Source organism: Cygnus atratus, chromosome 1 (genome assembly GCF_013377495.2).
Source record: "Cygnus atratus isolate AKBS03 ecotype Queensland, Australia chromosome 1, CAtr_DNAZoo_HiC_assembly, whole genome shotgun sequence".
Taxonomy (NCBI): Eukaryota; Metazoa; Chordata; class Aves; order Anseriformes; family Anatidae; genus Cygnus; species Cygnus atratus.
This window is the reverse complement of record NC_066362.1, coordinates 110,991,795-111,004,110: the sequence shown is the minus strand read 5'-3', so window position 1 is coordinate 111,004,110 and position 12,316 is coordinate 110,991,795. Positions and strand designations below refer to the sequence as shown.

Below are 12,316 nucleotides of genomic sequence, written 5' to 3'. Positions count from 1 at the left end.
TTTTTGAAAAATCAGTCTTTCGATCACAATAAGCACAAAAGCCCTGACATTGTAGCTTATGTGTATTTAGTGCATTCAGAGTCAGCACCAGTACTGAAGGAAATTGTTTTTGTTAAGGCTTCTCTTTAATAAAAATCATTAAAATGAGCCTATTGGAAGGAAAATGACTAGGTCATCCAAGAAGTGAGCCAGGAAGATGCTGGGAAATGTTAATATTTGATTTAAAGTAGAAGTGAGCTCTTTTCACAGTGTAACATATATCCACTTACTCTATGCTTTCTCTTTAGTGCAAAGCCAGAGCTTGGTCTTGTTTCCTTGCCCCTCTTTCTTAGAGGGGTCTCTCACAAGCACCAGGACAAGCGTTCAAGCTGCTGGCAGTCTGACTAGTGGAAAGCTGTAGGAGTCACTGCTGAGAAGTATCAGGCAGCCAACAGACTGAAGCAGTTAGCTGCATGGTTAGATAGCAACAGAAAGAAATTTCTATAATTCTCTGGAGGTCCTCTGGTCCAAGCAGGGCCACCTAGAGCTGGTTGCCCAGGATTTCCAAGGGTCGGTGTGTTGTTCACATTCCGTACAGTAGAATGGCTGGTCTTATCTTGCATTTTTATCATTGCTGGTTAGGAATTTGTTCCACTACACATGACAGCACCATTGCAGCAGCACTGGCTGCTCAGCCTAAGGACAACGGCTCAGGCTTTTGCTGTATGGGCAAATGAGGAAACAATTTTCAAGTTATCAGCAACAAGCACGGCTCATGCTGCAGTCTGGAAGTGTGTAGAATGCCAGCTTTTATCACCAACTTATTTTCCTACATTTATCTGCGGCGTAACTAAATACAGTAATTGTTTAAACAAAAAAATACCTCCCTGTGCCAGCAGCACGCTTGGGGAACTCCTGAAACTCCCACTGAGTCAAAAGGCATTTTGTTTCCCTCAAGGCCTGAGCCTCCCTAGGGCCTTCTGGTCAGATAATGTGGCTTCTCAGAAGTGAAGACTCCGACTAGACTTACTAGGAGTCTGACTCTTTACATTTTGCATAGTCATTTCCATTTTCCAGTAATGTCCCTCCTATCGTAACACCTGCTTGATTCAGTAGATTTTACGAGCTGACCTCACCCTTCCTCTCTGCAAACCAGAGCTCCGATTTTGTTCAGTTACAATTTAACAATAAAAGTTATTTCCAGAACATCTGATAGACTGCCAAGCAAATTGCTAGTACTATCTTTTAATAATAATAATAATAATAATAATAATAATAATAATAATAATAATAGAAGTGTTCAATTTATTATTTCAAAGTGAAAATTGCACTTCAGAAAATCCCAGTGTTTCATCACAACAGGAGGAGAACACAGTCATCAAATGGCAGCCCTGGGCATTCTTTAGAGCCACCTTTTTTTTCCAAAAACATTTTGCAGGTTAGGTCAGTGTTAAATAGCACAGAAAAAGACGGACGAAAGCCCAGAGCACACTTTGCTCCTTAGTGTAATGGGATCATGTCCGTGGTCTTCTCCAAAGCTCCTGTGTGGCAGGTGAATGCAGCATCCTCCCTGGAGAAGCTGTCATCCCATCTGCGCCGCTCTGCCCACCTCCTTGCTACCACCTCTGCTGTGAAGTGCAATGTATTTTTCCATGTCTCTCCCATACCTGCATGTGCACAGGAAAAGAAAGAGGCAGCTCTCGTTGCTCTCCTTCTAAATGCTTTTGGCTTTGTCCAGCCTTTCATGTTATTTTGGTTTAAATTGGGTGGTTTTGGTATTCATCCTGTGTACGTTACCCAAGCTGCACAAGATTATATGGATTTAAGCTCTTAAATAAGTTGCTTAATACAGCACTTTCACATAGGCACATGTTAACACAAGTGATCAATGAGGGGTTTTAATTAGTTTTTTTTTCTGAATAGAGAATGGAAGAAAGCACCCTGTGAAGAAATTAATTGTATAGGCTCGGGACTTCCATTGAATAGGATTAACTTTTCTTGAGACAGTAGCATTCTCACATAACAGTCAAAGGCTTTTTATTGCTTTTTTGCAGTTTTCTTCATACACAGATCTGCAATTAGCAAAAAAATAAAAATAAAAAATTACCGGAATGATCAAAGCAAATTCAGAAACCTGTAATGACACTATTACTAAATAACCATTGGAAATCTCCCTGAGCTATCAAAACCTGTGAGGAAAAAGGAGGGGGGTTGGAAACTTTTGCCAGAAAACTTTTGGAATAACATGCTATAAAATAGGGGTTTCAATGCTGGAAAGAGGATGCACAAGTAAAATATTCACGGCTCAAGCAGTCACACCAGAACCATTTTCTGCTGGTATCTATGTCTAATCCGATTTTCACTTAAAAGGCCCCCCACTCAGGGTAAAAATGAACAAATGAGTAGCTGGATTTAGATTGTTCAAAAATTGGGCTTTATTTTTCTTTTTTTTTTTTCTTTTTCTTTCTAGAAGCAGGTTAGTGCTATCTTCAGCATGTGAAACTTCCCTAAAACCATCACAGCCTGTGGCTGCCACTAAGCAGGACACTGTGAGCAGAGCATGCAGCCCCTCTGACCCCCTCCCCAGAGCACAGACCCCAGCTTGAGGGCAGCCCTGCCTTCCCCACTGTGGCCAGGATCCAGCCAGGCTCTAGTTGTCCTCCAGTTTTTGCATGGAAAGAAGAACTCATTACTGAACATATAGGCTGCTGTGCTATCCACCTGTGTCAGCTGAGTCCATGCTCTGGGGTCGGGGCACCATGCGTTATTTCCCTGGCTGTGCTCTGTGAGTTAGGTACTGTGTCCAGGTACTCCTGGGCATGTTTTTCTATGGATTTATTTAGTTGTTGGCACTTAGCGCTGAGCTTTCTTCCCTGTTCTCCAAGTAGTCAACTCTACAGATTTGGTTATCACAAAAAGCCCTAAAATCTGGGCTGGTGAAGGAGTTTCCCCTCGATGTCAAGGAGGACTTATCTAAAGCAGAGTATGGTAGCTGACTGTGGGCTTCAGGAAACTCAAATACCAGATGAAACTCAAGAAGATGATTCCAATCACCAAGCCTTCTTGATGATTAACTTCTTCAGATTGATTAAGAATATCTTGATCTTGAATATACCCTACTTCCACCTCTCCATTTCCCAGGAAGCACCTGAGGTGGCAAAGTTTTGACCAGTACTTTTTTTGTAATTGCTGAGTCTTTCTCTTCTGATACCTAACTTGAGGCATCTCTTCAATACATTGAAACCAAAATCTGCACTTCAAAACCTTTTTGAGATATTTTAATGCTGGGATTGGCAGATAACCACAGGGAAACAGCCAGCTGTTTAGAGGAGAACTGGACCAACCACCAGTAATTCCCATGGCGTAGTGGTACTCTACCTACTACAGAGTTGGGTGACTCTGTAAGAGAAAAAACAGGTATAAAGACCTCTGGGGCAATGCACTCTAATTGCTAGTTGAGGCAGTGGCTTATTCTTCTATGCTGATTTAATTTTTCACTTCATTCTTAAATGCTAAAGGCTTACCACTGTGTCACTCCAGACTGCAAGGCAGTGTGGGTGGTATAAGTCAGCAGCTATTTACCTGCTAGTGTTTTTTTCTATTTCTAAATACATTTCTAAAACAAGACTATGCGAAGTTGTGAAGGGAAGGAAAGCAGGCTTTATTTCATCCAATTCACCTCAGTAGGAGGTGGATTTGTTGGAGGTGGCAGCTGGAACAGAAGATGATCGGTCATTGATAAAAAAGAAACATTGCAATTACAGCACATCATTTCAAAACACTATTTGTCAGCTGACTGTGAGACTAACTTAGAAGAAGTATCTGTGAAGTTGGGTGAAGGCCTATACATCCCACCTATCTCTCATTTGAAACATGGTCGTTTGGGATGTTACAATTAATGCTGCCATGCATAAACCATGTTGTTCAAATGGATGGTGTTCAATAAAACACCAACAGTCTGGACAGACTGTCTTTTTGCTGCATTGGACAAACAGATGAACCCATGGTGGTACTGCTGTTGCTGGAGGTCATCTAGAAGCCCGGTGGAGCTCTAGACTCTGTTACTTGAAAGTCAAAACCAAACCTCCAGCAGTAGCACAGAAGTCCTACAGCATATGCCATGTTTAGGCTACAGAGCCAGTCTGTCTTAATCAGAATGAATTTATCAGTCAGCTCACTGCAACTGCTTAATGAACAAGTTCAATCATTTCTTATTTGAAAATGTGTCACCATTTTAATTGTTCCAGCCACTTTCAAAGACTGATGAAAATCAGGTATGAGGTTGGACAAGAACAGCTGTCTAAAACAGCTGAATTGAACAGTTACTTGTAAATAAAATGCAGCCCAGCTCCTTCTTAACTCAAGCTTCTGTAGACAAAGGAGTTAGGCTTGACACCAGAACAGGCATGTAAAAGCAGGTAGATTTTTTTCGCTGACTTGTGAGGGAAGAGCATTCAGATCATTTGCTGAGTTTAGATTTGAAATATCATTCTGTTTTCTTGAGTTCAGCAGTCTGCTAGTATAAAATGAAAAGCTAAAAAACGCTTACATGATTTTACTTCACTCTTAATGGCAGCAGCAGCATCGGCAACAGCAGATGCCAAGTGCTGAGCAGAGCATGAGGCTCACGAGGTGTCTGAGGGGGTCCCTGAGCCCCAGCACCCCAAGGCTGTGCACCCTGTGTATATGGAGGTGGTGGATGAGTGGGGCCATGCTCTGCCCTCTCAGGCATGCACGTGCCAACCTGGCATGGCCAGTACTGAAGCAGGCCTGGCACCTGATCGGCATCAGGATAAAGGCAGCAGCGTGAGGGGCACCAAGGAGTGGAAGCAAGTTCTGCCTCCAAGGTCAGAACCATGGCCTTGTAGCACACACAGCACCAGGACCCACACCGTGGAGAAATGGCGGCAAGCTGAAGTCAGAGGTGGCTCCCTCCTCAGGGAACAGAGCTCCATCTGCACTCCAGGCCCTCTCCACAGAGAAGTTTGCTGCCTCCCCAGGGCTCGGATCAGGGGCATAATACAGCCCTCGGACTAGTGCCCACTCCTACTCTTTCAAGTGGGTACCGGCAACATGGCTACAGGTAGCCCGAGGTCTGTAAAAAGGGGTTTCAGGGCCCTGGGGGAGACAACGGAAGGACTCAGGAGCACAGACAGTGTTTTCCCCAATCCTCCCAGTAATCGGGAGAGACAGGGAACAAAACAGGTGAGCCTGGGTCATCAGTGCCTGGCTCCAAGACTGCTGCCTCCACCAGAATTTTGGGTTTTATAATCATGGAAGAGTCTTTGAGATGAGAGATCTGCTGTGGCCTGATGGGACCCACCTGTCTTGAAGGGGGAAATGTTTCTTGGCTAGTAACCTGGCAAGATTTGCCCTGGCTGAATGGAGAACTACATCTGGAACTACGGCAGAAAAATAAATTATATGAACTCTGGAAGAAAGGTCTGGTTTTACAGGGAAAGTACAGAGCTGCAGTTCACATCTGCAGGGAGAAAACAAGAAAAGACAAAGCCCAATTTGAGTTGACAATGGCCAGTGCAGTCAGAAAACAATAAAGGCTTTTTCAAGTATGCCAACAGCAAGAGGAGGTCAAAGGAAAATATTGGACTGATACTTGGAGAGAATGGTCACCTAACACGTAAGGAGGAGGAAAAGGCAGAGGCATTTAATGCCATTTTCCTCAGTATTTAACAGTAGCAACAGATGTTGGGCTGCCCAGACCTCAGAGTTGGAGGACCATGCATGACTGGGGGAGCAACAATTTTCTGTCTGTGGTCACCAAAATTGTAAGGGAACAGCTGTATCAGCTTAATGTTCACAAGTTGATGGGGAACAATTCACCCCAGAGTGCTGAAGGAATTAGTGGATGTTACAGCTCAACACCTCTCAACAATTTACCAAATTACCGGGAGTCCGAGGAGGTCCTGGCTGACTAGAAGGGCATAGGAGAAGACCCAGGAAACTACAGACCTATTAGTCCTTGACTAATAGGTCTAGACTCAGTCCTTGGAAATGTTATAGAGAAGCTTGTCCTGGAGGATATTAAAAAGTACTTAAAGAACAAAGCTATTATCAGACACAGTCAACATGGGTTAATCACGGGAAAGTTTCCTGCCTTAGTGATTTGATCTTCTTCTACGATAAGGTCACCCACTTGCTGGATAAAGGGAAGGCGGCGGATGTGATCTTTCTGAATTTGAGTAGGACCTTTGATACCGTTCCTCACATCATCCTTCTGGACAAATTGTCCAGCTGTGAGTTGAACAGGTTCATGCTATGCTGGATGATGAACTGGTTTACTGGTAGAGCTCAAAGGGTTGTAGTAAATGGGGCTGCATCTGGCTGGTGGACAGTCACCAGTGGTGTCCCCCAGGACTCAGTTCTAGGACCAGTCCTGTTTAACATTTTTATCAGTGGTCTGCAGAAGTGGAGTGCACCCTCAGCAAGTCTGTTGATGATACTGAACTGGGAGGTGCTGTTGACTACCTGGAGGAAGGAGATGCCTTGCCAAAATTACCCCTGTTCTTCTTTGATCCTCTTTCTTTTCCCCACATCATGTCATGACAAGTTCCTGTCCCTCAGCTCCCACACCTCTCCTAAAAGTCTGTGGTTTTTGCTTCGCATTCTCCTTACCGAAATTCAGGCTCTTCTGAGCCTCTCTCTACAAAGACAAGTTATAGACTTGTCCCCCAGGCCTTCAATGAAAAGAACCTCTTGGTAAGCTGTGGCCCCTCCTTCCTAGCAGCACTGTGACAATGGTGAAAGTTCAACAAGATACTACTCGGAATAAGAACCACTCAGAGTTAGAACCATCATGTTAGTGCATTTAAATTTCATCTATATTTTAAGATACTAGTTCCTTAAAGGGCTGCCACCTCCCACCAAAAAGTAAAGCCAAGCCTTTCCCAAGCCTTAACCAGTTCAGAAAATAAAGTAATTTGGGTAAGAGCACTTTTTTTGGCACCCTTTTTTTTTCCTGTAGATAATTTGTAGCTTTGGTAAAGGTGCATTCCAGGTGCTTTTGAAATTTCACAGACAGACAACCTGCACCATATATTTCATTGCTTGTGTATCACTCACCAAAGTCGCACAGAAACCAAATACAGAAAAATGAATTGATAGGAGTGTTTCTGTGTTGGAGGGACCAGAAGAAGATAGCAAGTGTTTCTGGAGATAGCATTTCCCGCAATGCCAAGATTTAGAATTTTGTTTGGATTTTGAGGGACATAGACCAAATTCTATCAGCTCAGCTAAACTTTTAAGAGAATTTTCTTTTGTTGGCTGCAAGACAGTAAAGAATTTTCTCTACTCTTCAGTTAGTGGAGACAAGCAACAACAACAACAACAACAACAACAATTAAAAGGAATCAAGAGCTAGAACTAATGAGGACGCAGCAAATTATTTTATTTCTAATATTTTATCACTGTTAAATTCTCGTATTTTAGTGGAAAAAACGTCACCCCTTTTGACATAGGTGGGAATTTGAAATGTAAAACTGATGAATCTTCAGTTAAAATCCCTTTTACTTAGTTCATACTCATACTGCTAACATTGGTTAGGAATTCTTGCAAATACTGTCTCCAAAACAGGCAAATCCAAATAATAATAATCCAAATTCACTTGTGAAACAGTGGTGATATTACAGATTTGTTATTTATTTTATCACAACTGTTAACCAAAGCTGAAGAGCTGAGCAAATAAACACAATGTTGTTGTTGAAGTTCTAGTAGACAGGATTTTCAATGTGATGCATGATTAAATGCTTAGATACCAAAGACCAAATTCATCTAGCATTAAGGATACCAGAACAGTCACAGCTTGTGTGTGCCTGACCTTTGAAGTTAAACATTATCCAACAGTTGGATTGGTATTTCTGGTATGTTCCACAATAAGTCTGTGGAACATGGGTTAAATATTTGATTTAAACATTAAAATGTCTGTATCCTCTGTTTAAGAAAACAACATGCCAAATTCAGAGAGTACATACAAAATTAAATCATGTTTGAGTTAGTTTGCTTACTTTTACAATATAGAAGCCTTGTATAAGAATGGGCATAATCTGTCAGACCAAAGATCCGTCTAGTCAAGTAGCCATCTCCAAGTGCAGCTGTAAGAAGTCCTGCAGGTGAGATTTCAAATGGGAAGAAAACATGTGATACCTATTGCTATAACTTCTTAGCCTCCAACTGTTTTACATGCAGGGCCTTTCACAATCTGTGATAGGTGTGTTGTCTGTGTACATGACAACCTCCGTGGTCTTCTCTTCTCTGAACTTATCCAGTCCTGCCTCGAGTTTGTGTAAACTTTTAGTACCACCAGCATCCTTTGCCAAGGATTAACACACCAGGTGTGACCTTACTGGGTTTATTTGAGATGTCTCGCTCTTGTACTTCAAAAAATCACTGAACAACTGATCTTTACACACTGTCTCCATGCTATTTGTGCTGTTACAGATCACCACCATATCCTCCCTCAACCATCCCTTTTCCTGTCTAGAGTCCTACCTCATTAGTTCCACTTTACTTAAAGGGAAGCCCTTCCATATCTCATTGCTCTTGCTCTTCTCCAAACTCTAGGTCTGTGATACCCTTTCTGAGACAGTTGGATCCAAACTGCACACAGCAGGCAAGTATGAGCAAAGGATTTATGCAGTAGCTCAGCAACAGTGCCTCCTTTTCTCCATTCATTTCATCCAACTTCTTAACAATTCAATTACTTTTCCACTGCTGTTAAACACTGAGCTGATGTCTTCACAGACCTGTATATCATAAACTAAAGGTCTCATTCTTGGAAATGAATCCAGCCCAGAGCCCACCACTTCTTATGTGACTATTTCCCCCGCCATGTGCACGTAACTTTCCCTTTTCTACCTTTTCCCACAGATGTCAAACTTCTATCTATTTGCAAACCATCACTGTTTCTGTAGATTCACTGTCAGGAGGCTGAAATTGAAGGAAAAGGTCAACTAAAGGACTATGTCCTCTGTAAGTGAGAAATGTGGGAAAGTAGGACACACACTATTTGATGAAAATACATTAATATTTAATTTATATTAGTCAAAGAACATTCTCACTTGAATTTTCAGGAAGGACTGAGCTTAAAACATTTAGATCTAAATCATACATTTTCCCTTAATTTTCTATTAAATTATGATTAAGTTTATAGCAGAAGATTTCATTGTCTAATGATGGTAGATTATATAATATACCAAACCAATTCACATTTTCATTATAAATAGTATTGTTTTCCTGTTTATCCATTATGTTTTGCCAAACTGTAGTTGCATTGGCATGTTTTCTGAGGTGCTGGACACACATTCTGGACATAGATCAACCATCAACCTTCTTCTCACATTCCAAGGATGAAATTCTGCCCAGTACATGCCCTACTGTTGCCTTCACTAGGACCTGCTGCCTGTGGTCAAAATGTGCCTCTAATGTCCCTTTGTGCTTCAAAATAATTGCAGTCAAATCAGACAAACTTTCCAACATCTAATGATTTTTGTTGAGAAATGGTGTTCTTCATCATTGCTTGCCCCATCACTTAATAACATGCCAGGAGAACCCAAGATCTGACCCTGCTCTGAAAAGCTGGTAGCTGAGAATCCAGGAGTCCCCACCAAACCTGCTCCAGCCATCTGAGGTGGAGCGTTTCTGGGATGGAAACTTGCTCCATTGTCCATGACCATTCCTGTAGGTGCTACTTTGCTTTGCTGGGTTAAATGAACGGGGATCCAGCAAAGCCAGGATCTATCCTATGTTGGTTACTGTGGAGAGACACAGTGAGAGATGATCCTTGCACCCCCGAACATACAGGCTAAGGCTGGAGCAGATGTAGCTTCATATGAGTGAAAAGCAGGTTTTATGGCAACAAGTTATTACCATACCACATAGCTCAGACGGATATGTGCTGCATCCAGCAGTGCTTCTGCCCATAGCCACCCTTTCTGTCTTTCTTTCCCCTTGCCCAGTATATCCCACACTCAGTTTAAAGAGGTTATCACAAGCCTTGCTTAGCAATTCAGGTGTAAAACAAACTGCTTCCAGCTTCTGTCTTAAGCCTTTCTCAGACTGCCTCACGCAGTGAGTGCAGAACTGGGTCGTTTGTCACCCCTATCTGTTGGGAAGCAGAGAAAGAAAGCACAAAAGTAAAGCAAAAGTAATGTTAACTGTTGAGTGGTCTTCAGAATAATAAAGAAATTGTTTTTCCTCAGTAGGTAAAGACAAGTGATATAATTCACTGTGTAAAGGGAGAAGACGCTTGGCAGCTTGGCACCAGGACTAATGAAGCCGATAACCTTCTCCACTTTCTCTTTTTGGCCATCTCTCTTTTTGGCTGGTTTCCTTGGCTTACACATTGCTGACAGTTTCGTGAGAAGTCAGAAGAACCATACGCTAATTTTCACCAAGGAAAGCATAATTCGGAACTGCAGCTGCTTGGCGGATATCCGTGACTGTGATTACAACCTGGCAAACTTGATGTGCAACTGCAGAACGGTGCTGCCTTCTACCATGGAAAAAACTAACTACAACAGTGACCTGACCATTTGGTTCACAGACACCTCCGTGCTGGAGATGCTCCTCAATTTCACAAGGGTGTGTGATTTGAAGCTCTCCTTCTGTGGCACCGCTCCTCTCCCGACAGAATACTTGACCATCTGGGGACTGCGAAAGCTCCGGGTGAAAAACAAGGTCAAGGGACAATTTCCAGAGCAGAGCGTAACCATCTCCAGTAGCAGCAACAATGAAAAAGAGGACTACCTTGCAATGCACAACAAAGACAGGCAAATGTTAGTATACATTTCTTTTCTGGATACCTCTCTTTTCAATGGATACTCTTTGCTGAAGTCGTACAGTGTGGAAAATGTCTCTAGTATCACGGAGTATTTTCCCAGCCTTCTGTACTCTGATGTTTTCTCAACCTCAGACAACAAGAGCTATGTTGTAACGTTCATTTACTGAGTTCTTTAACAGAGTCAGTAGCCACAGGTATGGCAAAACACTAAGAGATGGGACTTTTCTTTGGTTTGGTCAGAAGAAGCCATTACGGGATGGAGAGTTTTGACTGTGTTCTCTACAAGGAGACATTTAAAGTAATACAGACTCATCAGACTAATTCAGTAAATGCTTCCTTAAAGAAGAAAACATGAAACAATGGGAAAACATCACTACTAATTCTTCTTATATGTTGTAAGCTACGAACTGAAATCTCCTGATAAATTTTACTTTAGGGTAGTGTCTCGGAAGAAAACATAGCCACATACCTCCAGCTGTAGATCAGCCTGAGCTTCCCAGAGAATCACTCAGGTTGGACAGCAGCTCAGGAGGTCTCCAGCCAGCCCACCTGCCCAAATCAGGGCCAGCTCTGCGACCAGACCAGGTTCTTGGGGCTTTTTCCGGGCAGGTCCTGAAAAACCCTGAGGAGGGAGCCTGCGTAGCCTCTCTGGGCAAAGGCTTCTCTGTCTGCCTGTCCTCACGGGGATTTTTTTTTTCACATTTTAAGTCAGTACCTCCACTGTTTCAGTTTGTAACCACTGGTTGTTCTCCCAGCTTGTACCTCAACAAAGAGGCTGGCTCCATCTTCTCAGAGAGCTCTTCCTCCACATAGAGAGGCTGCTACTACGGCCCCCTCAGCCTTCCCCTCTCCAGGCCGAGCAAGCCCCGTTCCCTCACACTTTTCTCACAGCCACATGCTCCAGCCCCTGACTATCTTGGTGGCTCTCCACTGGGCTCACTCCAGTCGACCAACAGTTTTCTTGCACAGGGGGTGGACAAAACTGCATGTAGTACTCTGTATGCAGTATAGTAAGGGGAATAATCCCTTCCCTACGTTTACTGGCCTTGTCCTGTTGACATATCCCAATGCTGTGAAGTTTGAGGCATCTGAAGGGGTTACAAGCTACTCAGAGACAAACTGAGAGAGCTGAGTTGTCCTTGCCCTCTGCTACATGGTCAGAACTGGGAACCCCCTGCTCGTGCTCGTGATGCAAGCGGTAGCGCATCACGCCCAGCATACCTGAGAAGCCCTGACCAACCTGCTGGGGATGCCAACAAGGGGGCCCCCTCCTCGCAACAAAGCCACTGACTACACCTCATGAGTGCCAAACCATGACCTCACTGATGACAACGCACCTCTCCCATGCTTTGGATGCATCTTCTACCAGCCATTTAATGAACCTTCAGGAACTATACCTTGGTCTTTAATACTCTCACTTGAAATGTTCTGCCACTTCCAACATCCTCAACAGGAGGAAATGAAGATGGAGCATTGTGGGGACAACACACCCCACCAGATTACTTGATCAGCTTTGGCATGTAAGAGCAGCTCACACCAAAT

General features: G+C 43.2%; 1 protein-coding gene across 1 annotated transcript; it reads left to right on the top strand.

Annotated features, from left to right (window-relative positions):
- Positions 1-10,263: 10,263 nt before the first annotated feature.
- On the top strand, positions 10,264-10,941 carry C1H21orf62 (chromosome 1 C21orf62 homolog). The gene has a single exon (XM_035545810.1). The coding sequence runs from the start codon at positions 10,264-10,266 to the stop codon at positions 10,939-10,941; it is 678 nt and encodes a 225-aa protein (XP_035401703.1).
- The last annotated feature ends 1,375 nt before the right edge of the window (positions 10,942-12,316 follow it).

Excerpts from the sequence above, each read along its gene's own strand:
- C1H21orf62 (XM_035545810.1), top strand. The coding sequence starts at position 10,264 with ATGAAGCCGATAACCTTCTCCACTTTCTCTTTTTGGCCATCTCTCTTT.